The 25,034-nt window shown below is 68.9% G+C and overlaps 4 protein-coding genes across 7 annotated transcripts; 3 read left to right on the top strand and 1 right to left on the bottom strand.

The window, feature by feature from the left end:
- Positions 1 to 2,125: 2,125 nt before the first annotated feature.
- On the top strand, positions 2,126 to 8,630 carry LYNX1 (Ly6/neurotoxin 1). Of its 3 annotated transcripts, XR_009449623.1 has the most exons (5): positions 2,126 to 2,235; positions 3,025 to 3,220; positions 3,370 to 3,471; positions 3,670 to 4,522; positions 8,511 to 8,630. XR_009449623.1 is itself a non-coding variant. In XM_059672499.1 (4 exons), the coding sequence occupies exons 2-4, from the start codon at positions 3,169 to 3,171 to the stop codon at positions 3,864 to 3,866; spliced, it is 351 nt and encodes a 116-aa protein (XP_059528482.1). In that variant the 5' UTR covers positions 2,126 to 2,235; positions 3,025 to 3,168; the 3' UTR covers positions 3,867 to 4,551. The 3 variants fall into 3 exon arrangements, 2 of the variants coding, with proteins under 2 accessions (XP_059528482.1, XP_059528484.1); XM_059672499.1 differs by lacking the exon at positions 8,511 to 8,630 and having other exon boundaries at positions 3,670 to 4,551; XM_059672501.1 differs by lacking the exon at positions 8,511 to 8,630 and having other exon boundaries at positions 2,231 to 2,359; positions 3,670 to 4,551.
- LOC132219831 (ly6/PLAUR domain-containing protein 2-like) lies at positions 7,327 to 9,143 on the top strand. Its single transcript, XM_059672494.1, has 3 exons — positions 7,327 to 7,487; positions 8,511 to 8,630; positions 8,853 to 9,143. The coding sequence occupies exons 1-3, from the start codon at positions 7,430 to 7,432 to the stop codon at positions 9,071 to 9,073; spliced, it is 399 nt and encodes a 132-aa protein (XP_059528477.1). The 5' UTR covers positions 7,327 to 7,429; the 3' UTR covers positions 9,074 to 9,143.
- Positions 9,144 to 10,488: 1,345 nt separating this feature from the next.
- On the bottom strand, positions 10,489 to 14,452 carry THEM6 (thioesterase superfamily member 6). Its single transcript, XM_059672481.1, has 2 exons — positions 13,710 to 14,452; positions 10,489 to 11,769 (listed from the first exon to the last, which is right to left on the bottom strand). The coding sequence occupies exons 1-2, from the start codon at positions 14,220 to 14,222 to the stop codon at positions 11,656 to 11,658; spliced, it is 627 nt and encodes a 208-aa protein (XP_059528464.1). The 5' UTR covers positions 14,223 to 14,452; the 3' UTR covers positions 10,489 to 11,655.
- A 5,054-nt stretch (positions 14,453 to 19,506) lies between these two features.
- JRK (Jrk helix-turn-helix protein) lies at positions 19,507 to 24,087 on the top strand. 2 transcript variants are annotated; one of them, XR_009449621.1, is made up of 2 exons: positions 19,507 to 19,793; positions 21,054 to 21,198. XR_009449621.1 is itself a non-coding variant. In XM_059672447.1 (2 exons), the coding sequence occupies exons 1-2, from the start codon at positions 20,586 to 20,588 to the stop codon at positions 23,120 to 23,122; spliced, it is 2,142 nt and encodes a 713-aa protein (XP_059528430.1). In that variant the 5' UTR covers positions 19,808 to 20,585; the 3' UTR covers positions 23,123 to 24,087. The 2 variants fall into 2 exon arrangements, 1 of the variants encoding a protein (XP_059528430.1); XM_059672447.1 differs by lacking the exon at positions 19,507 to 19,793 and adding an exon at positions 19,808 to 20,658 and having other exon boundaries at positions 21,054 to 24,087.
- Positions 24,088 to 25,034: the final 947 nt, after the last annotated feature.

The raw sequence follows: 25,034 nt of genomic DNA, 5'->3' as shown, positions 1-25,034 counted from the left end.
GGTTAAAAACCTGACCATGTTCTCAGGGAATCAGCTTTTGGTTTGATTGATCTTCTCTACTGTGTTTTTGTTGTTTGTCGGTTGGTTGTTTTTTGTTAATCCTCACCCGAGGCTAATTTTTTCATTTATTATTTAGAGAGAGTAGAAGGATGGAGGGAGGGGGGAAGGGAGGAGGAGGAGGAGGAGGAGGAGAGAGAGAGAGAGAGAGAGAGAGAGAGAGAGAAACATCTATGTGAGAGAGACACCCTGACTGGTTGCCTCCCGCATGCACCGGACCAGGGCCCGGGATCACACCTGCAACCCAGGTACGTGCCCTTGACCCTTTGATCAACAGGCGGTGCTCTAACCACTAAGCAGACCAGTCAGGGCTTCTTTATTGTCTTTATTTTATTGATTTTTTGTGCTTTTATTATTTCTTGATTTGCCTACTTTGGGTTTGATTTGCCTTTTTTGTTCCAGTTTCACAAGTTGAACCGTTGTGTTGGGACCGAGAATAATGAAAAGGAGCCTTTCTAAAATGTAGCCTGGAGGCCAGAAGGGGGCGCTCTCACCCCGGACACGCGTGTCAATCACAGGAGGACTCGTCCACCGGAAAGAATCCTCAATCACTGGTCCAGCAGGAAAGATGCGCCTGGCATCTTCCCAGCCAACCGCCCATGCAGGCCTGCGGGGGCGGGGGGTGGGGGGAGGGAGGGGGAGGGCTGGAGGAGGCTAATGAGGGGAAAAAGAGGACATGAGTAATACTTTCAACAATGAAGATGAAAAACCCCCACAAAAACCAAAGTAGGTAAACTTAGGCTTATCTAGAAAAAAAAATAAAAGAAAATAAAGAAAAGAAACCGTCCACCCAACAACTCAGCCAGTGACGAGCCGCGAGTCTCGCCTTTCCTCCAGGGACTTTTGTGCGGAAAAATCCCCCCCAACTCCCTCCTTTTTCTCCATAAAATACGATTCCTCTCCTGTGTCTGCTGGACGCCCCATGGCTTTCGCTATAGCTTGCTCGTCCGGAGTAAACCCATTTTCACGGCGAATTGTTTTATTTTTAAGGTCAACAATTTTTTTCTCTAATACAGTGGTTCTCAACCTTGGCTGCACATGAGAATCACCTGGGTATCTCTTTAAAATCCTGATTTCTGGGCCTCATCCTCCGGAAATTCTGTTTCTTTGTTACTAATGTTGTGGCCCCGCCCCATAACATGCGCGCTGAGTACCCGGCCAGGGCCTGTGTTTTATTTCTCACATTAAAAAAAACACGAAACTTTTAGGGCCCGGGAAAATCTTAAATTTTGCCTAAAATAGAACAGAAGCTAAACGTTAGTAAAGTTATAGCAAAAACACTATTCAATATGGATCCTGCCCGGTGGGAGGCCCTCCCGGCTGCTCTTACACTTGGCGCGCTGGGACCCCGGGGTGGGACTGAGCCCCGAGAGGCTGGGTCACGGGCCGGGGCCACACAGCAGGTGAGGCGGCTGCAGGAAGGAGGGGCAGGGCGGCGGGTGGGGGTGGGGGGGGGCTCAGGGCGCGGTGTGACCCGCCTCATGCGGCAGCGGAAGGGGAGGGAGGGGCCAGACCCCGGGAGATGGCCCGTGACGTGTCGGGGCGCAGGACGTGCGTCTGAGGGTCGCGTGGGTGTCACTGCGGGGCCGCTGCGTCTGTGGGAGCGGCCGGCTGTTCCGGTGCCGCAGCGTCCTGACGCCGGGCTGGGGTCCGAGTGCCCGCGGGGCCAGCGGGGCGGTGGTGTCCGCAGAGCCGGGGCGGGGGCGGGGCCGCCGGTGAGTCCCTGCGGGTTGGGGGCGGGATGGGGCGGGGCCTGCAGAGCCGGGGCGGGGCCGCCGGTGAGTCCCTGCGGGTTGGGGGCGGGCTGGGGGCGGGGCCTGCAGAGCCGGGGCGGGGCCGCCGGTGAGTCCCTGCGGGTTGGGGGCGGGCTGGGGGCGGGCTGGGGGCGGGGCCTTCAGAGCCGGGGCGGGGCCTCCGGTGAGTCCCTGCGGGTTGGGGGCGGGTTTGGGGGCGGGGCCTGCAGAGCCGGGGCGGGGCCGATGGTGAGTCCGTGCGGGTGTTGGGCGGGTTGGGGGCGGGGCCTGCAGAGTCGGGGCGGGGCCGACGGTGAGTCCGTGCGGGTGTCGGGCGGGCTGGGGGCGGGGCTGCGGGAGCCCACGCGCGGCGGGCGGGCCCAGAGGCGGCGTGGACCTCCCCGGCGCACGGACGCGCGCATTCGGGCCGAGGTGGCGAGCGGCGGTGAGGGCTGAAGGTCACGGCGGAGGGCGCCCGACACCCACCCGCTGGGCCCTGCGCCTGGGGGGCGGGTCTGCGAGGGGTGGGCGGGGCAGGGCCGTGGGCATCCGCGGGTGACGCCCCACAAGTAGGTCGGGAGCCGGGGTGGCTGTTCCCGGGGAAGGGGAGTCTGCTTCGGGTCCTGGGGCGGGACGGGAGCCCGAATACCGCCGCGGGGGGGGGGGCGGTGAAGCGCAGTCCCGACCCTCCCACACCCAGGCCTTCCCAGAAAGGGGGCGTCTCCCTCCCGGCGTCCCCCCCGGAATGCGGCCGGGCCGGAGGCTTCCGCAGCGGCAGGGACGCCGGCCTGAGAGCCAGGGTGGGCGCTGGGGGTCCTCCTGGAGAGGGGACCCCGCCGGGCCTGCAGAGTATCAGGAACTGGGGGACACGCAGGGGCACCCCGGGAACAGACGAGAAAGGGAGGGGGCACGGAGGAGGAGCCACCCTGGGGCCCCGGCCTGCCCTGGCCAGTCACCCTGCACCCAGGGCCTGGGTGGGGAGAGGGCTGCGTGCCAAGCTCCCAGCGGCCCCTGCGTGGACACCCCTGGGGAGCGTGTGGGTTGGGGCTGGCATTCAGGGCCCCTCCGCCTCCCTCCCCTGCCCACCCCCTCGCGCCTGCACAGGTCCCACCCCTGCTCCTCTCATCGCGCGACGCCTCCTCCAGGAGGCCTTCCCTGACACCCGGCTGAGCTGGGCGCCCCCTCTGCCCGCTGGCAGCCCACCCAGGCGCCCATCCTTGCCCCCTTTGTGCAGGGCTGCGGTGCCACCAGCGGACCAGCAGCTCCGGAGGACAGGGGGCTGTCCGGCCCCCTCTGTGCCCCCCCAGCCCCGCCTGAGTGGACTCGAGGGCCGGCTGCTGTCCACTCCCCAGGCCCACTCTGCCCTCTGGCCCCAGCCATGGCGCCCCTGCTCGCCCTGTTCCTGGTGGCCCTGGTGGGCCTGCCTCTGGGTAAGATGGAGGGAGGGACAGACGCTGTGGGGGGGGCTGGAAGTAGGGAGGGAGGCCCTGGGAAGGTGGTGGGACTGGGGGTCTGATGGGCCTGAGGAGGGCTTCTCCCTGTCTGTGACTGTACCCCCCACCCCCGCCCCCGCTCCCAGCCCAGGCCCTGGACTGCCACGTGTGTGCCTACAACGGGGAGAACTGCTTCAACCCCATGCGCTGCCCGTCCATGGTCACCTACTGCATGACCACGCGCACCTGTGAGTCAGGAATGCCCCGGCCCCTCCTGGGGATGCTGAGTGGGAGGCTCCCGGGGTGTGGGGGAGTCTGAGGGGGTGCCCCACCGTCCTTTCTGGGAGCCTCCAGCTGAGGGACCCTGCTCGGATGGCCCTGCCTGCTGGGGTGGGGCAGCCCGGGGTCCCGGCCCCTCTCGGGTCAGCCTGCCTCCCACTCTCCAGACTTCACCCCCACCAAGATGAAGGTGAGCAAGTCGTGCGTGCCCAGCTGCTTCGAGACCGTGTACGACGGCTACTCCAAGCACGCCTCCACCACCGTCTGCTGCCAGTACGACCTCTGCAACGGCGCCGGCCTTGCCGCCGCGGGGACCCCGGCCCTGGTCCCCGTGCTCCTGGCCGCCCTCTGGGGTCTGCTCTGAACCCCTGCCTGCCCCTCCCCGAGGAGCCATCAAGGACGAAGCTCGAAGAGGCACACGCCACCCACTCACCTTGCCCCTGGCCGCTCCCCGACCCCCAGCCACGCCCAGGACTGTCTGCGAGGCCCCCGGCCTCTGAGCCCCTGAGCCCCTGAGCTCCCCCCACCTTCGGGCCTCACTCCCTGGCCACGGCCTGTCCATGTCAAAAGGTGGGTGTGGGCCTGGCCCTCTGGAGGCCTCTGGCCGGGTGGGAGAGCTCGGCCCTCCGTCCCAGGATGGGGCGCCCAGCCATGCGAGCTGTGTATGTCGGCCTCGGGGGGGCCCCCCTTCCTCGCAGCCCTGGAGTGAGGGCCCTTGGAGGACGGCCTCGGTCCCCAGCTGTCCAGGGAGGGTGTCAGCTTGGGGTCAGCCAGGACGAGGGCTCAGGTCTGGGGTTGGGGGGGGTTACTCAGTGCTGCTCTCGCTAAATGTAACGCCTAGCACAGTGTCTGCAGATGCAGCTGTAACACAGCTGTAATGGGGGAGCTTGCCGGGAACCACGGGGTACGCTCAGCCACCTGCGAACGGGAAACCCGCCTGGAACTGACCAAATAGTGGGCCCAGGCGCCGGCCAAGCCTTCCCCGGGAGCCGGGGCTAGATGAGCCCACCTCCTTCCCTTGTAAGTAAATAAAGCTCCCAGACAACCAGGCCGCGTTCTCCAACAGAGCGCCCCAAGCGGCGGGAGCCTTGAGTTCCGTAACATGGGGGGGGGGGGGGGTGCTGCCAGGCGAGGTTATATTTGGCGGTGCCCAGAGCTGACTCCAGGGCTATTTTGGGCCGGGAGAGCAAGGAGATAAGCGAAGGGCCACTCCAGTCTGGTTTTCAGGCCCCATGGAGACATGGGCCTTATGAGAGGCCTGAGCTTTGATCCCACTGGGAGGGATGAGTGCAACCAGGGCGGACAGCCTGGAGGAGGGGGCTTGGATCCTCACGGGAAGCTGGGCAGGGCGGGCTGGGCTGATGGGAGGAGAGGAGGCCCCAGAATCACGCTCCTGCCCTGCACCCTCCCTCGGAGTGACTGCGTCCCTCTGCAGTCTGGCCTGGCCCGCAGTGGGATCCCTGCCTTGACCCCAAGGCCCCGCTGGCCAGTCTGAGGGTTGAGGGTCCCGTGGGCCCAACTCTGCCCTGGGCCCAACTCCATCACTGAGTGAGACAGAGCCCCCTCCCCGCCCCTGAGCCTGGGACACCTGCTAAGGCAGGTGTGGGTGGGGTGGGTGAGGGCTGGAAGGGCCCCAGCAGGGGGTGCAGGTGCGGAGGCCACTCTGAGCTGTGGGCATCCACTGCCCTGATGGTTCCCCAGAAGAACCGGGGCCTTAGGTGCTGTGTGGCCCTCCTGGGAGGGAAGGTGGGCGGTGGTGATGGGGAGGGGGGCGGGGAAAGAAGCCCCAACGACAAGGAGCCCCCCTGGCCCGCCTTCCCCGGGGAAGTGCACAGACTAGAAGGTGCTCATGGCATTGTGATTCCGTCATTCCAGCAACCTAAGTGCCTCGCCCAGAGGAGCTGGTCCCTGGGGACACAGCCAGGACGTGGTCCTGCCGGAAGGACGTGGAAGAAAGGGGTTCAGCAGCTGCCTTGGGGGAGCCTCTGTGCACTACTGGGCACCCCAGGAGACACCTCCCACCTACAGCCCAGAGACCACCCACAGGCGGGGGAGGCCATGTGGGCAGACGGAGCAACCCCGATCCTGGTCACACTGAGCCCTGATCCTGGTCACACCCTGAGCCCTGCCTGTTCACACTCAGCCCTGATCCTGGTCACACTCTGAGCCCTGATCCTGGTCACACCCTGAGCCCTGATCCTGGTCACGCTCAGCCCTGATCCTGGTCACACTCTGAGCCCTGATCCTGGTCACACCCTGAGTCCTGATCCTGGTCACACTCTGAGCCCTGACCCTGGTCACACTGAGCCCTGACCCTGGTCACACTCAGCCCTGACCCTGGTCACACACTGGTGGGCCCCAGGAAGGGCGGAGGCTCTCGGCAGGCAGGCAGCCTCAACTGCGCCAGCCCAGGTCCTCCTGGGTGACCCCCTCCCACCTAAGCAGGAACTGAACTTCGCAGGGAGGGTCAGCCCAGGCCTCCCAGGGGCTCGGCAGAAACTCTAGGAGGGATGCCTACCCCCCTTTGGGCCAGGTGTGTGCCCGGGCAGGTGTGTGCTCCCGTGGAAAGCAGGGCGGAGCCCCGGGTCTGAGGACAGGCAGGCCGTGGCTGGGCCGGACCGAGAGGCACGAGGGTGTGAGGCGGTGGAGTCTAATCCGCCAGCTCCCTGCCCCAGTGCCGGTGCAGCTCCGAGGTGAGGTGCGCGCTCCTGGTGACCCACCGCTGCCAGGGCCTCAGTCCCACATCTGGGCTCAGGCCGAGGGCGGTGCCCGGAGCTGCAGTGCTGAGGAGACCTGGGTGCCCACCCTCGGGCCCACCCGGCGCCCGTGAGACAGGCCCTCCCAGTCGAGGACATGGGACCCACCGGAAGCGGTGGGAGGGGGCACCCAGGACAAGACAGACTTTCAACCCGGGGAAGGGCACCTCTGTGGTGTGAGAGAGGTGGGGGGCAGATTTGGAGTTGGTGGGTGCAGCGAGCCCCGAGGGGGTCTGGGCACAGCCCTCAAGACCCTGGCCTTGACCCCTCCGCCAGAGGCCCCAGCGCTGCGTCTACAACCCCACCCCGGGTTTGCCCTGGCCTCTGGGTGAAGTGGGGGTAACAGGGTCACAGGCAGGTGCACCCTGGGAGGCTGAGGTGCAGACACCCAGGTGTGTGTGCCTGTGTGCGCCTGTGTGTGCGCACGCGTGTGTGGTGGGAAGCAGTGGCTGGAGCCACGCTACATCGTCAGACCCCAGTGCCCCTCTCCTGCCTGACCTCGGCCCAGGGACTCCCATCTATCTCCCAGCCCGGGGGGGGGGGGGTGGGGGGCTGAAGGGCAGCCATTGGAGGTCAAGGTGGATGTAAGGGTTGGCGGCCCCAAGGTGACCCTGGCTCCCCACCCCCCATCCCCCGGACCTCTGTTGATCCAACGCGTTCCCCTTTGTCTCTGGAGCCCACAGACACTCTGTGGCCAGTTGCCCAGGCAGCAGCCTGCCCAGTCGCCCAACCTGCCCCTCCCCGCCCCATGACCCCCTCAGAGGAGCTGGGAGGGGGGCCTGGCACCTGGGGCGCGGGGCGCAGGACTTGGGCCCAGAGTCACAGACCAGGGATCTGCCCTGGAGCTGGAAGTGGGCGCGCAGGCAGGGGGTGCCCAGAGGTGGGAGTGGGGGTGGGAAGCCCCCTGCGCTCTCTCTGGGCAGCCTGGGGCGGGGGGACAGGGCTTCCAGGCACAGGTGTTTCCTGGTAGAGGAGGGAAAAGGACCCAGACGCTAAGGGGGGGTCACCAGGGTGGGAGGTGGAGGAATGAGGAAGGGGCAGGAGGGAGGGCCGGGCGGGGCGGCTCTCGCACCTAATCCGCCCGGCTGACCGGTCTGGGCTGTGCTGGTGCCCATCCCCGCGGGCAGGCCCAGGACGAGCGCAGTGGCCAGTGGCGGTGCGGGACTGGATCATGCGGGGGACGCGGTTGGCGCTGCTGGCGCTGGTGCTGGCGTCCTGCGGTCGGCTCGGTGAGAGGCGGGATGGCCAGGGGAGGAAGAAAGCGGGTGCGGGGTGTGTGTGTGTGTGTGTGTGTGTGTGTGTGTGTGTGTGTGTGTGTGTGTGTGTATGTGCGCGCCCGCGCGGTTCCTGCTCTGAGTGGCTCAGTTGGTTGAGCGTCACGACAGGTCGCCTGTTTGATTCCCGACAGGGTGGGCGCGGAAGGGGGCCGATCTTTGCTTCTCTCTCATCTCCGCCCCCCCCCTCCCTCTAACATGTCCTCCAGTGAGGAAGGAAGGAAAGGGAGGAAGGAAGGAGGGAGAAGACAGGAGGGAGGGGGAGGCTGAGGAGTGTGGTGTCCCCCGGTGGGAGGAGATGGAGGGCGCGGGGCAGCCTGGAGGGGCTGAGGGTGAGGAGGGTGTGCAGTGAGGGTGCTGGGGTCACGGGCAGAGGCCCTGGGTGCCCACCAGGGGGCTGCCCTTCCCGGGGACCCTCAGGCAGGGTGTGGGCCAGACCAGGGAGTTGCTGGGGGCAGCAGAGGACGGACAGAGGGGGTGAGCACCTGAGAAAACAGCTGAGGGGACAGCCCAGCCCCTCGGGCTCCCACATCCAACTGCTCGAGGAGCTGGGTCTGAGCCAGATGACATGGTTCTGCCCATTTCTCAGAGGGGGAAACTGAGGCTAGCCAGAGGGACTCAGCGAGCCCAGTGCGGGTGAGAAGCCTGTGGCCTCACCGGGTCAGTGGGCTCCGGGGCAGGGGTGGGGCAGGTAGCAGGGAAGGGGAGCGGCCGGGCCCCACCCCGGCATCGTGCACCTGACCTGCCTGGGTCCCTGCCTGGCCCATTCCCCCCCCTCCCCCCAACAGACACCAGTGCTGCCCGGACACCGCCAGGGCTGCCTTGTCCCCGCCCTGGGGCATACGCTGCCTCGGGGCTCCCCATTTCCACACGGGCAACTGTGCCCTGGGGGGCATCGTCCCCTCCAGCCGGGGGGCTCCGGACGGATGGGGCTGGGGAGGGCGGGGCCTGCCTGACTCGCCCTTGTCACCGCCCCAGCCGTGGCCCTGCAATGCTTCACCTGCCAGGAGCCCTCGGGGGTGTTCAGCTGCGTCCTCATCGCCACCTGCAAGGCCAACGAAACCATGTGCAAGACCACACTCTACTCCCGGGAGATCGGTCAGTGCCTGGGCGGGCGGGCAGGGCTGTGCCGGGGGTCAGCGCGGCCTCCCCGGCGAGGACCCCTGTGTGGTGGCCGTGTGCCTGGCACAGTGGGCACTCCACTGGTGCTGGTGGGAGGACAGGGGGCTGGGTCACAGAGGGAGGGAGACGGGGTGGTGACCCGTGGTGGGTCCTGCCGGAGGCGTGAGGCCAGCCTGACGCAGGTGCCCCCGCCCACAGTGTACCCCTTCCTGGGGGACGTCACGGTGACCAAGTCCTGCGCCAGCAAGTGTGTGCCCTCGGACGTGGACGGCATCGGCCTGACACGGCCTGTGTCCTGCTGTAACACTGACCTGTGCAATGTGGACGTGGGCGCGGCGGGCGGGGCGCCCTCCCCCCGCGGCCCCTGTGGCCTGGCCCTGGCCCTCACGCTGGCCTCCCTCCTGAGCCTCCCCCTCTAGTCCCCCCGCCCCCCGCCCGGCCGGAATGCCCTTGAAGAAGCTCGCCCACCTGCACCAGGCCTCCCGGTCTCCTTTCTGGGGCGTCTCCACCTGCGTCTCAGGCCGTCACCTGAAGCCTGCGCCCCCCTCTGCCCCCACCGACTGCTCTCTCCTCATCACACCAGTCACATCACATCATGGCCTCCCCCCCACCCCCCCCGTCCCCCCTGGGAGCGAGGATGGTCACCAGGCCGGGACACGCACAGACCTCTGGGGCTTGGCTGCTGGCTGGGGGCGGGGGTCGGAGATGGGACCCCAGGTGCAGGGGGAACACCGCACCCACCAGAGCCAGGTCAGGGTGGCTTCTCGGAGGAGGAGGCAGCAGGGCAAGGCCTTCCATGACGGAGAGGTTGGGTGGAGGGGGTGCCAGGCCAGGAGGAAGGGCCAGGCCGGCCAGCAGTAACCCAGGACCAGGCACGGCTCCGGGAAGCACCCACTGCCACTCACCCGGTCCACGGCCAGGCCCATGACGAGGTCCCCCCGTGGCAGGGGGTGCTGAGAGGTGTGGGGGGAGCCCCTGCGTGTCCACGCCCCCTTCTCCAGGCCCCACTCCCAGTGTCCAGGGAAACCCAGGCTCCAGTGCAGAGGGACCTTCACTTCACCTTGGACTTGGGCCGGCACCAACCCCCAGAGCATCCCCCAGAGGGCTGCCCTGTCTAGACTGGCAGCCTGCGCGTGCGCGGGGCTGTGTGCCTCCCACCGGGAGCGCCTTCCCTGCCACACGTGGCCGGCCAGGCGGTTTGATTTGCGGGACCCTCTCTCCTTTTGCAAACATCCCCTCCTTGTGTCCTGGCATCTCTCCCTGGTCCCACACATTGCCCGGCCCACGGCCCGGCCCCTGCTGTCCGCAGGCCGCCAGGGGAGGTGAGGAGCCAGGCTTGGCCCCGGGCAGCAAACCACCAGCCGCCCCGCACCCAGCTGGATGCCAGTTGCAAACCCAGCTCTCCAGCCGCCATCCTGTCCCGGGCCCAGAGCCAGGCCCTCCTGGGCAGGTCAGAGCAGGGACGCGGCCTTACACTCATCACAACTCTCCCACCCCCACCCGGAGCCGGGGCACAGCCTCCCGCGCACCCTGGGGGGTTCATGGGACTTGACCCTGGGACCAAACTGGACACCTGAGCCTGGAGCCCTGACACGGGCCAGCAAGGTCTGGGGGTGACAAAGCCGGAGCCGGGCCACTCCTTCCTGCCCTCGGCTCCGCGTTCTGTGGACCGGGGCCAGTCCTGCCCCGCCAGCCGGTCCCCCCCATGGCCCCCCCTCCCTGTTCACAGGAATCCAACGAGCCGGGACGCCCCCACCCAACACACCCGGGAGAGCCCGCTGCTTCAGGGTGGGGGTGGGGTTGGCGCTTCCAAATGAGGACCTCACCCAGACACTCACACCGAAGACCCTTTAATCTCGGGTCCTTTAGCAGAACACACATTGCAGCTTCCCAGCGGCTGTAAGGCGACCGTGTGCGCGTGAGGCATGAGGCGGGCTGTGCTCCTGGCTCCAAGGCGGGGGTGGGGGCCTCCCAGACTGGCGGCGAGGCGCGGCTCTGGGCTCCGGCTGCCTGGCCCGCCCGTGCACTCGGGGGGCAGCGCCACACACACAGGCGGCGGCAGTCACGCATCCTGGGCCCTGATCCGTGTCCCGGGCCGGGCTTTCTTGCTTGTTGGTTTCAGCCAGTTCCTGCCTCTCTCCAGCTGAGGCATAAGGCTGGGGGGGGGGGGGGGGTAGGGGGGAGGCTTGGCCACACCCAGCAGGTGGGTGGCTCCATCGGGGAGCCCTGAGGGCAGCTCTGGGCCAGGCCGCTGGGGTGGAACCGAGAAGACCCCTCCCAGCCCCGGCCCATCAGGGAGGCGGCCCCTCCCAGGAAGAAGGGGCGATGGGTAGCAGAACAGGGTGCGAGGCAAGGCCAGCCAGTGGGAGGGCCAGAGAGGGCAGGGCCCCACCCGTGGGCACACAGCACACCCCAATGGGACCAAGGAATGCAGACAGTGAGGGCAGGTGCAGAGGGCACCCCCAGCTTCAGGAAGCTCGCCACCTGCACAGAAGCCCCACGCCCTCTGACCCGCTCGACTCCGCCCCGGGCCTGCCACCCCCTCCCCTGCAGCCCGAGGGAGGGACGGGCCTGAGATGCTGGCGGCCCCTCAGGTGCCCCCTCCCCTACCATCTCCGACTGCGGGCTCGGTGCCCAGTGCGGCTCCAGGTGCTCCCTGAGCTCCGAGCGATCTCTGGACCGGGCCCATGGAAGCCTGGCACCCCCCAACCCAGCCCCAACGCCCAGGACTCTGGGCCTCCCTCTGCACTCACCGCCTCCACCCGCAGGACAGATAGGTCAGGGCGCCTAGGTCACCCCATCCCATGCTCAGTGGGGAGGCTCTCAGAGGGGCGTCAATTATGGGGGTGGGGGAGGGCCGAGCGAGTGAAGGGGGCTGGGCTGGTCACAGGCTACCTCAGCTCGGAGAGCCCGGGCCGCCTCCCCATTCTGCAGTGTCTGCCTCCTGGCAGGCGGGGACGGGCGGGTGACTGCCTAGGTAGTGGCTGGCGGGCAGGGATGGTCACTGGTCCTTGACAACGTCGCTGAGCCCGCTCTCGGCCCGGAGCAGCCGGCTGCTGGCCTCGTTGTAGGCGATCCAGTGCTGCAGGTCCTCCGGCAGCTCCGGGGGCTCCACCTGCAGGGGGAGGGGGAGGGGGAGCAGAGAGGTGAGGCTGGCTCCCTGAGCTCTCAGCTGCCATGGCGACCAGCAGGGGTGCAGGGAGGACCAGCCTGGCCAGGTGCTGCCGCCACCCCTCCAGGCCCAGGTGTCTCCTCCCCGTCCCAGGTACCCCCACCTCCTGGGCCCTCAGTGGCTAAACCTCTCCCATCCTCACCAGGCCTGCGTCCCCAGGGCCTGCCTGAGCCCTCCGTGTGTCCCCAGAATCAGGTCAAAACCTCTGAGGCCAGCTGGCCAGAGAGGTGACAGGCGATGGGGAGCCAGAGGCCTTCGGAGGCAGAGCAGGGGCTGGAGGGCGGAGGGACCGGGGGAGCACCCCCAAGGGCTTGTCTTGAGCCCCCCTCTTTCTCGAGGGCGCCATCAAGGGCTGAGCTTGTCCTCCCCCCCCGCCCCCCCGGCTGACTGCTGAGTTCCCCACCGGCCCCGTTATTGTGCTGGCGTGGCGGGCCAGATGGGGGTCAGAGGCCGCGCCGACTGGCCTTGGGAGCTCCCAGGGGTGAGGCGAGGCCCCAGGGACATGCCACCATCTCCGAGCACCCAGAGGCCCAGCCTCCCCTGCAGACGGGGAGCTGCCATGTCAGCACAAGTCGGGCTCCGGCTCTCGGGAGCCGCTGTCCCCCAAGGCCCCGCCGCCCCACGCCAGCCTTCAGCAGGCAGGACTCCTGGGCCCTGGGCTCGGCCCGCCCCACACTAAACCCGGGGCTCCCCCTAGGACTCCCGGGGCTCAGGCTGGAGAGCGGGCACCCCCCGCCATGCTCGGCCCTCCTGTCCCTGGCTGGTGTCCTCGGCACGTGCCTGCGTGCTGTGCTGTTGGCCGCCCACCTCTCGTGGGGACCACCCCCACCAGCTCAGTGCCCTCCAGCCAGGCCTGACCGCATCACAGCATCCCTTGCAGGACAGTGGCCAGACTCCCCTCCTCTGCCTTCCGTTCTCAGCCCAGGGACCTACAGCCTTGCTGGCCACCCCCTGCCGGCTTCCTGACACCTGAAGGGACACACAGGACATCTCTGCCCCTGAGGGGGCGGGGGAGACCCAGGCCCTCAGGTTGTGCTCCTGGGGCTTGCTGTGCAGCCTCGGGCAGTTCCCATCCCTCTCTGGGCCTGCTTCCCCATCACTGACGAGGGGAGACGCTGACCAGGAAAGTGAGGCCGAGTCCCTCCCTCCAGTTCTCAGAGGGCAGCGCCCTGCCTGAGGGCACCGTGGGTGGGGACAGGCCCAGCGGAGGGCACAGGAGCTTCAGGCCTTTTCGGGAACCCGCCTGCAGCTGGAGTCTGCTCTTGCCAACCTTGCGGCGGCAGCACCCTGGCCGTCCCCAGGGCCCAGTTGCCAGGCTGCCAGGCGGCTGAGGGGTGGAGGGAGGGCTGCGCTGTGCCGGGAGGAGCTGGCCGCTGGCCCTGGGGAGGGACCCTGAGCCCCAGGCCGCACTGCGGCTTCTTCTCTCCAACTGGACACACCGAGGCCTGCAGCTCTCCAGGGCTCCGTCCCCAGTGCCAGTCCTAGGGGGCGGCGACCCAGCCCTCAGCTCTGAGCTCGTGAGGGGGGTCTCAGAACTCCCAGCAACTTCCGCTCACTGACACCCCTCCCCACACACACTATGCTCAGAACCAAGGACCAGAGAGGGCGGCTCCACACTCCAAGACACACAACACTGAGCCTGGGAGAGGCCTGGAGGCCTGAGGGGTCAGGCCAGGAAGTGGCAGGGGGGGCAAGCCCAGTCCGGGTATGGAGTGGATTCGGGACCGTGGGAGCCCCAGGAAGACCGGCATCGGTGAAGGAGGCTCTAGGCCCAAAGGGAAGGTCGGTGCGCTGCCGGGCCGGCACCCGGAGGGAAGGGGTCTCACCGGGGGCGGGGCAAGGACCGGGAGCGCGCGGGGTCCCGCGCCGGGAGGGGGGCTCACCCTGCGCTTGCACAGGTGCTGCACCACGCGCTCCGGCGAGGCGCCCAGCACGTGCTGGCGGGAGCGCAGCAGCGCGCACACGAAGCCGTCGCGCAGGCTGACGAAGCGCGCCTCCAGGTAGAAGGCGCGGTCGTCCCAGCCCAGCAGGCGGGTGCGCACCTCGAAGGGCTCCAGCAGGCGCAGCGAGCGGCGGTAGCGCGCGCACGAGGCGGCCAGCACGGCGCGCGCCCCGAGCGTGCGCAGCGCCCCGAGCACCCCGCAGCGGGCCAGGTGCGCGGCGCGCGCCACGTCGGCCTCGCGCAAGTAGCGCGCGTTGTTCATGTGCAGCAGCAGGTCCAGGTCCGAGGGCAGCACGCGGCCCGCGTAGCGCTGCTCGGCCAGCAGGTCCCGGACGCGCGGCTGCAGGAGGCGCGCGCGCAGCACGGCGCACGGGACGCGCAGCAGGTACCACCCGTCCAGCAGCGCGAAGTAGGCGAGCGCCACGGCCAGCAGCGCCACGACCAGCTCCAGCATCGCGACGGAGCCGCGGGGCCAGGGCCACCGGTGCGCGCTGCGCCGCCACCCGCGCCCGCCAGCCCCGGAACCGGCGAGCGCCGCGCGCGGCCGGAGCGAACCACCGCGCGAAGCCGGCTGAGGGGGGGACGCGCCCGAGGCCGCGGGTGCTGCAGGCAGGAACCCCGCCCCTCGCCGCCGGCACCCCCGTGTCCTCAGTGGTCCCTTCCGCCCCGCCGCCGGCGCCGTTATTGCTTTCCGGGAGGGTGGGGCGCCGAGGCGCGCGCGGAGCACCACAGCGGCACCTGGCGGCGGCGCTCCGCGTGGCGGGCTGGATCGCGGACCGTCGCCCGCAGGGTCCCCTCCCGGCCAGGTGCGCGAGTTGTCCCGTTGGCCCCCCGAGATTCGGCCCCTGATTGGAGGGGAGTCAAAGGGCCCAGCGCTTCCCCGGCCCAGGCCGCGGGACTTCGCCAGAGAAATGGGCGCAGTCAGCCCCCGGGCGCTTGTTGGAGACTCTGCTGGAAGCCGAGCTTCCTAGGCTCCAGAGCCTCGGGGGGGGGGGGCTCCCCACTTCCGCAGGGCGACACCCCTAAAGCATAAGCGGTGGATTTAGGGCACATCACAGTCTGACCCCAATGCACCTTTCAGTCCCAGCCTGTAGCCTCTTACTCCTCCCCACCCACATTCACCCCAACCCCCCAAAGATCCTGACACCCCAACTTTATTCCCAGGCATTCCCACCCTGTGCCCCTTTAGAAACGGGAGCAGATCACGCCTGGGGGGGAGGCGGGAGGCGGGGAACGCTCATGACTCAGCAATGGGCTCAGGGCAGTCCGCACTTGGGACTCAGCCTGCGGCCCCCAGGCCTCTCCCTCCGCTGCCAGGCTGGGGAGGGGAGCGGAGAAGGGCAGGCCCCGGGGCTCTCAAGTCTCGGTGTTGGCCGTGACCGGGAGGGCGCCCCTCAGTCTGCGCTGGATCCTGGGCTTGGAGCTCCTGGTGCTTGCTGTCGGCCGCTCTGAGAAGCTCCAGGGCAGCTGGGCTCCAGTCCAGCCCGCATGGCCGTGTAGGTGCAGGGCTCTCAGCCGCCCTCTCCAAGGAGCAGCTTCCCCGGGCGGCCCACCCCGCGGCCCCACGCGAGCCAGGCAGCTGTGCACACCTCCGACCTGGAAGCCCTGGGGTGGAGTATCTGAGCCAAGACGGAGGAAGCAGGGATCCAAGCCCCCAGTGCCCACAGGCTCCGTGCCGCCAGCCCTGCGCTCAGCCGCCACAGAACCCGGCCGACGCCTGGCAGCCTTGGGGGCCATTGTCATGACCCCATTTTCCAGGAGGAAAGCTGAGGCTCTGATCGGGTGAGTGACCGCCTGGGACCCTGGGCCAGGAGAGCCTGAGCCAGGCCTGGGGTCCCGCCTGCAGCAGCACAGGCCGGGCCCTCCCCGGGGACCCGCCACCCGTCCTGCCAGAACCTTCTGGTGTCTCCCTGTGGGTGCCCTGATGCCCCCCGCGTCATCAGAAGCACACAGCTTGTCTGGCTTCACAGAGTGGATGACAAAGGGACCACAGACCCAACCCGACAAGCTCAGGGGCCCCCCACACTCAGACCGAAGGGAACCCCAACTAGGCGTGGGGCCTGGCGGGCGTCGCGTGGCTTCCGTGCGGCCGGCCCCCCTGCAGCGAGTCTCTCCTGTGCTTTGCGTCCAGGAGGACACATCTTTGGGGTGCCAGAGGGACCGTCCTCTCCAGGCCCTCAGGCTCACCCCGCACCAGGGCGGGGGCCGCAGAGCCCACCGCTGTCTTGTTCTCCGAATCCCATCTGTACGCCGTAAACGTTAAAAGTGAACCACACTACCCTTCCCGCCAACATTAAAGAAGTACATTTTTTAAAGTAATGTTTTCATTTTACTTTTAAGTGTTTTTATTGATTTCAGAGAGGAAGGGAGAGGGAGCGAGGGACAGAAACATCAGTGATGAGAGAGTCATTGATTGGCTGCCTCCTGCAGGCCCCCACCTGGGGATCGAGCCCGCAACCCAGGCGTGTGCCCTGACCGGGAATCCAACCGTGACCTCCCGGCTCATAAGATGACGTGCTCGGCCACTGAGCCCCGCCGGCCGGCCTCCCGAGCACGTCCATCGGATCCCAGCGGTTCCCCGTTGCTCTCTCCCGCCTCCCTGGTGACCTATGGCTCCCCTGAGATGCTGGTGTGTGGCCTACGCTGCGCTCTCCTGCGCATTTTCTCTTGAGGCCTCGCTTCCTGGCAGTTGCCGCCAGTTTGGCGCAAAGAAACTCTTACCAGCTCTCTGCAGGGCGGGCGTTTCCCAGTTCACAGCCTCACAGCAGGAGGGGACGCAGCTGGGGGAGGGGGGGTCACAGCGGGAGGGGATGCAGCTGGGGGAGGGGGGTCACAGCGGGAGGGGACACAGCTGGGGAGGGGGGGTCACAGCGGGAGGGGACGCAGCTGGGGGAGGGAGGTCACAGCGGGAGGGGACGCAGCTGGGGGAAGGGTCACAGCAGGAAGGGACGCAGCTGGGGAGGGGTCACAGCGGGAGGGGACGCAGCTGGGGGAGGGAGGTCACAGCAGGAGGGGACGCAGCTGGGGGAGGGGTCACAGCAGGAAGGGACGCAGCTGGGGGAGGGGGGTCACAGCGGGAGGGGATGCAGCTGTGGGAGGGGTCACAGCGGGAGGGGACGCAGCTGGGGGAGGGGGGGTCACAGCGGGAGGGGATGCAGCTGGGGGAGGGGGGTCACAGCGGGAGGGGACACAGCTGGGGGAGGGGGGTCACAGCGGGAGGGGACGCAGCTGGGGGAGGGGGGTCACAGCGGGAGGGGACGCAGCTGGGGAGGGGGGGTCACAGCGGGAGGGGATGCAGCTGGGGGAGGGGGGGTCACAGCTGGGGGAGGGGACGCAGCTGGGGGAGGGGGGGTCACAGCGGGAGGGGACGCAGCTGGGGAGGGGGTCACAGCGGGAGGGGACGCAGCTGGGGGAGGGGGGTCACAGCGGGAGGGGACGCAGCTGGGGGAGGGGGGGTCACAGCGGGAGGGGACGCAGCTGGGGAGGGGGTCACAGCGGGAGGGGATGCAGCTGGGGAGGGGACGCAGCTGGGGAGGGGTCACAGCGGGAGGGGACACAGCTGGGGGAGGGGTCACAGCGGGAGGACACAGCTGGGGGAGGGGTCACAGCGGGAGGACACAGATGGGGGAGGGGTCACAGCGGGAGGGGATGCAGCTGGGGGAGGGGTCACAGCGGGAGGGGATGCAGCTGGGGGAGGGGTCACAGCAGGAGGACACAGATGGGGGAGGGGTCACAGCGGGAGGGGACGCAGCTGGGGAGGGATCACAGCGGGAGGGGATGCAGCTGGAGGAGGCCTCTCCCAATCTGACGGGGATGGAGTTTAGGTGCAGCCTCAGCGGCTCGCCCTGCCCCCTGCCCTCTGCTCTGCAGTCACCTCCTGGGGCTCCAGATTTTCTGTTCCCTCCATCCTTGGCCGATGTCCCAGCCCATGCGGCAGGTGTGGCTGGGGCAGTTCCCCAGCCTGGCTTCCTGCTCTTGCCACCAGCGGGCCACCCCGGGGGCGGGCAGGGTCTGCTGGGAACACCCGGCCTCCCACGGGGGCCCCTGGCCCACAGACCCGTGTGACCTCCTGGGCTGCCGCCCGGTCCCTGGCTGCTGGAGGGCCCCCCTCGGCCACCAGAGCAGGGGGTTGGGGGTTGGGGGGGGAGGGAGGGGCTCGGAGGGCCTCCAGCCCAAGGACTGAGGACACCAGTGGGTGTTTGTCCCTGTCCTCCCTCTGGCAGAGCAGACTCAGTCCTCGAGGCGAGGCCAGAGGTCCCAGAGGGATGGTGGGGGACCCTGGGGGATCCCCGTGCGTCTTGGCGATGGGTGCATGTGGTTCCATGTTCACGAGGCGCCAGCAGACCGTCACACAGGGACAGAGCCGGCCTTCCCGGGGCCAACCCCACTCGCTGTCCGGGGAGACCCGCCAAGGGAGAGTCCAGGGTTCCAGTCCCTTCTGCGCCCCAGTTTCCTCTGCCCAGCATGCCTCACTGCAGCAGGCTCAGTCCCGCCACGCGGAGCCGGGAGCAACCAGGCGGCTGCCGGCCCAGGCCAGTAAGTTTTGGGGTGCACTGGCACGCGGACGTCATGCCTACTACCGGCGCTCGGGGCAGGAGCAGAAACCAGTGAGACTGCGGGGCTAGGTCTGGGCGCGGAGCAGGGGCAGGAGAGAGAACAGGGCAGCCGTGGCGCGGCTGCGGAGGGCAGGGCCCAGCCCGGCTCCTGTCTACCGGGTGTGGGTGCAGAGCGCACGGAGCGAGCGTCAGGGGTGACTGTCTTTTGCCCGAGTGAACGGAAAGGGGGGCTGTCAGCCTCCGCGGTGTGTGAAGCCCTAAGAATGGGGCGGTCGCCCCGGGGGTGGGTGTGGACAGTCCAGGGGGGGGCCGGCCAGTCCGGAGTCCGCAGGAGGCAGGAGGCAGGAGCACCAGGGGTGGGGCGGGGCGGGTCCTGGGAGCCGAGGGAGGAGATGGGGCGGCGGAGGGGCCAAAGCCTGTCTCAGGTCCCGGCCCGCCGGACGAAGGACTGTGAGCGCGGGGTAAGCAACACACACTTAGTAACTCACGCTCCGGGTCCCGCGCCCGAAAGGAGTCTTCGGAGCTCAAACCGAGGAGTCGCAGGGCGCGCTCCTCCGGGAGGGAGGCTCCCCGGGAGAATCGCTCCCTCCCTTGTCCAGGTGGGGGCGTCTGCACTCCTCGGCCGTGGCCCCTTCCCTCCCCGACCAAGCGCGCTGCAGCCCGAGCCTGTCCTCGTGTCTCCCTTCTCCCCGGGCTTCCTTGTCACACTGTCGTCCTCCCACCGGGACCCTGTGACGCCCCGGGCCCTCCCCGATGTCAGGGCACCGTCCCCATCTCCAGAGCCCGAACGGAATCGCACCTGCCAAGTCCCGGTTGCCATGTGAGGGGGCTGTTCACAGGTTCTGGGGATCAGGATGTGGACAGCGGGCTGGGGGGCATGGGTTCCACATGCAAATTAGCCACCCCTCTCAAGGCCGCCCAAAGTCCCAGCTCACCACAGCACCAACTCAGGTCCAAATCGCATCCAAGTCCTGCCCGCTCGCTCAAAAGCCTCAAATCTCATCATAGAAATCACCAACATCGGGTTCGGATGCGGCTCAGGCTAAGCAAGAGGCTGGGTGGGAAGGACACAGCGTGGCCACTGGATGTGGCTAAGGGAGGGGCTCAGAGGCTGCCCGTCAAAGGCTGCCCTGGTCTGGGGGTGGGGGGTGGGAGCTGGGGTGGAGGGGGCACTGCGCCCTGTCCGCCTGGGGCAGACCCTGGCCCAGGACTGCGAGAGCCCCGCTCATCACGAAACCCAAGGCGCAGTCACCCCGCGCCCATGCCACAGACGGACAAGTCGAGGCGCACCATGGAGGTCACCCTGGATGCCTGGCTTCCATCTGCAAGCCCACTGCCTCCTGCGGAGCCACCGAGACGCGGGTCCTCCTGGGTGCCTAGAGCGTCCCGGAAGTTATGAGGCGGAGGGGCGCGGCCCTGCGGAGGGCGGGGCTCCGGTACATCCGGCGGCGGCGGCCCGGCGCCGGCAGGTGAGTGGGGCGGGCCTGGGGAGCGCGGGCGCCCTGTGGTCTCTGATCCCCTCCCGCCCAGCAGCGCTCCCGGGAGCCGCACCCCGGTTCGGGCCGAGCCCCTCCGCCTCCCGCCCCACGGGGACCGGGCCGAGCTGCCCGCCCCGAGCCATCCCTGCAGCCCCCGCCCGGAGCCTGGCGGCGCCCGCTCCTGACCCGGGGACTCCGCCTGCAGAGGACACCGGCCACTGCCCCCGGAGTCACCCTCCCTTCCCCCGAGGAAGCCGCCTGCGCCTTGACTTTCTGTTTCCCCTTTGGGTTTGCCCTTGCCCCGGGATAGAAACGCCTCACACCCGCCTCGAGTGGCCCGCGCGGCTCCCCGCCCCGGGGTCCCTCGCCCTGTGGTCCGCGCAGAGGGGCTGTGTTTGCACCCACCGATCTCCCTGCAGGATGTGCACCCCGATGTATCCGTTCCTTACCCTCCCCACCCCATCCTTCTTGCCCCCAAGACTTCCTCCGTCTCTCTCGGTTTCCAGAACACTTCTTCTTTATGTTTTTTATTGATTTCAGCGAGGAAGGGAGAGGGAGAGAGAGAAACATCAGTGATGAGAATCGTGGATCGGCTGCCTCCTGCACGATCCTGAAACCCCGGCATGTGCCCTGACCAGGAATCCAACGGTGACCTCCTGGTTCATAGGCCGGTGCTCAACCCCTGAGCCAGCAGCTGGGCCAGAACACTGCCTCCCTGATGGTGCCCCCTGCCCCCACAGACTGCCGCTCGCCCCCAAGCTCTGTGAGGACAGGGAGGGGCCCATGTGGATAAGGGGCCCCCTCTCGCTCTCCTGCCCCTTTGGTCTGTTGATCCTCGGGCACAAGAGGATCACAGGTTTGCGGCTCTGGGTGCCCCGTGGCCTGGGTGGCGGTGCTTTCTTGGAGGTGGCGAGTCGGAAGCCGTGTGGTTTCTCCTGCCGTGCCCTGGCACCGCCTGGTGTAAGACGTTTCCGGGGCACTACCTGAAGTCCACCTTGAAAGCAGGCTTCTGCCCCAGGAGACGGATCCCCGTGTTTGCAGCTGTCGTGTGTCGCCCTGCGCACACCTGCATGTCAGGCGTGAGGCGTCGTCCCTCGTGAACGGGTTCCTGGCTCTGAGCCTCCAGAACACCTTTTCCGGGCGCCCCAGCCCTTCCTCTGGCGTCCCCTTTCCTCCTGGTTTCTAAGCTGGTTTCCTGTTAAGCATCTCCCTGAGTGGGTAACGGCCTCTCCTTCCCTCTCCTCCCCACAGGGCCACACAGCACAGCGAGCCCTGGAGAGAGCGCCTGGACGCCCGGCCCCCTGGCCCCGCAGCGCAGCCTCTGCGAGCCGCAGCCGGCTCCCCGGGCCCCTCTGCTCCGGCCTGGGGCTGGGGGGAGACGCTGCCTCCATCCCGCAGAGGAGCCGCCGGCTTCAGCAGCGCGGAGACGCGTGGGGGCCGCGTGTCGAGAGTTCCAGGAGCTGCCACGTGGCCAGGAGTGGAAGGCGGGGGAGCTGAGGCTCGAGGCCGCTGGACCCGGCGGGAGGCAGGAGGCAGAAGGAGGACCGGCAGACCGGCAGGCAGAGGCAGGGAGACGAGAAAGTGAGGGGCACGGAGAAGGGAGAGGGGAGGCCTCCAGCAGGGGTGCCTGTCCCCCGTCCGTCTGCCCGCGTCTGCCTCCGGGACGAGCCACCCTCCGCATGGCCTCCAGGCAGGCTGCCGGGAGGGGCCCCGGGGAGAAGCGCAAGAGGGTGGTGCTGACCCTGAAGGAGAAGATGGACGTGTGCGCGCGGCTGGAGAAGGGCGAGAGCCGGAAGGCGCTGATGCAGGAGTACAACGTGGGGATGTCCACGCTCTACGACATCAGGGCCCACAAGGCCCAGCTGCTGCGCTTCTTCGCCAGCTCTGCCTGCAACAAGGCGCTGGAGCGGCGCCGCACGCTGCACACGCCCAAGCTGGAGCACCTGGACCGGGCGCTGTACCAGTGGTTCCTGGGCCGGCGTGCCGAGGGCGTGCCCGTGTCGGGCCCCATGCTCATCGCGAAGGCCAAGGACTTCTACGCGCAGATGCGGCTCACCGAACCCTGCGTGTTCTCCGGCGGGTGGCTGTGGCGGTTCAAGGCCAGGCACGGCATCAAGAAGCTGGACGCGGCCGGGGAGAAGCAGGCGGCCGACCGCCACGCGGCCGAGCGCTTCTGTGGGTTTTTCCGGAGCCTGACGGTGGAGCACGGCCTGACGCCGGAGCAGGTGTACAACGCCGACGAGACCGGCCTCTTCTGGCGGTGCCTGCCCAGTCCCACGGCCGAGGGCGGGCCGGCGCCCGGCGGCAGGCAGAGCCGGGACAGGCTGACGGTCCTCATGTGCGCCAACGCCACGGGCTCCCACAAGATCAAGCCCCTGGTGATCGGGACGGGCAGCGGCCCGCGGGCACCCAGGGGCATCCAGCACCTGCCCGTGGCCTACCGGGCGCACGGGAATGCGTGGGCAGGCCGGGCCGTGCTGGCCGACTGGTTCCACCACATCTTCGTGCCCGCGGTGAGGGAGCACTTCCGAGCCCTGGGGCTGCCCGAGGACAGCAAGGCCGTGCTGCTGCTGGACGGCTCCCGGGCCCACCCGCAGGAGTCCGAGCTGGTGGCCGGGAGCATCTTCACCGTCTTCCTGCCGGCCGGCGCGGCCGCCCTCCTCCAGCCCCTGGACCAGGGCGTTCGGCGGAGCTTCCTGAGGAACTTCGCCAGCCCCCCGGGGGCCCCCGGCTTCCCCCCGCGCTACGGCGTGAGCGACGCCATCTGCAGTGTGGCCTGCGCCTGGGACGCCGTGCCCGCCGCCGTCTTCAGCCGCGCCTGGGGGCGGCTGTGGCCCGGGGCCGCCGCGCTGGCCGAGGGCTCATCCTCCGAGGACGAGCCCGAGCGCCCGGGAGCCAGGCCTCACGACCAGACCTTCGCACACGTCCCGGAGCTCGGGGGCGAGGCCGGGTCACGGCTGAGCAGCAGGCTTCAGGGCCGTGGGGGGCAGGAGGCCGGAGCGGGGCGTCCGGCCGAGGGTCCCCCGGGGCAGGCGGAGAAGGGTGGGGGCTCCCAGGCGGCCGGGGAGAGCGAGGGGGCGACCTGGGAGCAGGCGGCCGCGGCCTTCGACACGGTGCTGCGCTTCGCCGAGGGGCGGCCTTGCTTCACGGCCCTGGAGCTGGGGCAGCTGCGGGCCCTGCGCTCCGTGTTCCTGCGGCGGCAGCAGGGGCGGTGGCGGCGCCCAGCCCTCAGGGCCGTGGTCAAGCTCGAGGGCCCCCGGGAGCACACAGGGGGCTGCCCCGCCTCGGCCTGCACGCCATGCCCTGCGGGCGAGAACTGACGGTGTCCGGCCGCCTGCTGCCTGGTGCCGCCGGCAGGAGCTGGCCCGGGGGAGTGGGTGCAGGGGCGCGGCCCCTCACACTCCGTTACCCGCGTTCCGGTCACGCCCCGTGAACGTGAGGAGCTCAGCCTCCCGGGGCGGAGCCGGCCCTGGTCCTCGCGGCTGAGCCTTGCTCTGACCCAGCGCAGAGCTGTCTGTCTGACCCGCCGAGCGTGGAGAGGGGGACCCGCCTTGGACTGGACCCCGAGATGCGGGCCACACGCTGATGGACGCGGTGCAACGTGCCGTTCCGAGCGCCTTCCCTGCTGGGCCCGCCCCCACCTTCCCTGTTGTCCCCTCGTCCCACCTTCCCCTTCCCTTCGGCAGCCCCGGCAGCCTGGGCCGGGCCTCTGCCCTCCCTGGTGCCACCTCGTCTCCTTTCATCCCTCTCCCTGCCGCTCCCTCGCCCAGCCCTGTGCACAGACGGTCTGTCCCTCTGGGGGCCACGGCACCGCTGCAGAGCTGCCCATGCAGGGCCTGGCCGCCGAGGGCGCTGGCCGAGCGGAGAGCTGCGTCCGCTCTGGGGACAGGCGCTCAGAGGAAGCCGCACGCGATGCCGCAGCCGCTGCTTGGCGGCGTCTCCCACTGGCCTGCCGGCCGTGCGTGGCTGCCGCCTGCTCCTCAGTGTCCGCGTTCGTGTCCCCTGTCCGCTGAGGACGGCACAGGCGGACCGGCTGTGGCCCTGCCCTGGCGGGGCGGGGCGGGGCGGGCGGGGCCTCCCGCGGGCACAGGGCTCCGCGTGGGGGAGGAGCAGTCTGGCGGAGGCGGTGGCTGCCCCACACGGAATGTGCTCGGCGCCCGAGCCGTCCATGCACCGTGGCCAAAGCCGTGACGTTCACATTCCGGGTGTTTTACCCCAACAGACAGCGAGGCCGAGGGCGGCGATGGGACCGGTGACTGGGCTGGGGTGGGGGGGCGGCTGGCCCCGTGTTGTCCCCTCGTTCCCCCTCACCCGGGGCAGACCCAGCCGCCGCGGCCTGGGAATTCGGGGAGGGGGCGGGCGGGCAGGGAGTGGGGCTCAGCCTGCCCATCGCCCACCGGTCCTCAGCACCCACTCAGTGCCAGGCGTTGCCAGGTCCCCGTGCCCAGCCTGCGTGGTGGGGCCAGGCCCGGCTGGAGCAGGACGAGGCCTAGTGAGGGGCAGGGCCCAAGGGCCTGTGTCCGGCCGGCTGGGGGCGGGGGTCCGGAGCAGCCCCTGACCCACCCGTCCTGTCCCCTCTCCACATTTATTGCCCCCCCCGCCCCCCAGAGGCCTCACTGGCCACCCCAGGGCAGCTGCTCCCTGACCCCGTGAGCTCAGCCGCCTGCTGGTGGCGGGTTCGGTCTCGCTGGAGGCACCCGGAGGCCTGCGGGCACAGCCTCCCTACCCCTGGAAAGGACGAGTGTCAGCCACTCGGGGCCTTGGAGCCCGGCCAGCGGCGACGCTGACGTTTTGGGGAGAGAGGTGCCTGGCTGTGTTCTCTAAGCCGCTGCCTCACAGACACCTGGCTGGAGGGGCGGGGGGAGGGGCGGAAGGTGGGGGCCGCCCGCTCCCTCTCCCCACTGTGTGTCCCTGGAGTCGCTCCTGGGCTGGGCAGGTGCGTCAGGGCCGGCGGGTGGGTCGGATGACGCCGGCCTGACGTGCTTTCCTCCCAGACAAAGGCCTCCGCTGCCGGGGGGCCCAGATCCCGGAGGTGAGTCAGCGCCGGGGGGAGGGCGGGTGAGCAGTGAGCAGCCCCTCCTGTCACTCGGGGCAGCCCCAGGGAGGAGGGGGGCAGGGAGGGACGAGGAGGGGAGGGGAGGAGAAGCTGGACCCAGGCCCCTGGAGAGGGAGGCCAGGCCCCCAGGACTCACCGCAGGCCCCTGAGCTGCTGGGGTCTGCTGGGCGTGGTGG

Source organism: Myotis daubentonii, chromosome 17 (assembly GCF_963259705.1).
Source record: "Myotis daubentonii chromosome 17, mMyoDau2.1, whole genome shotgun sequence".
NCBI classification, from domain to species: domain Eukaryota; kingdom Metazoa; phylum Chordata; class Mammalia; order Chiroptera; family Vespertilionidae; genus Myotis; species Myotis daubentonii.
The sequence above is the reverse complement of the archived record's forward strand: the minus strand, read 5'-3'. Positions and strand labels throughout refer to the sequence as shown.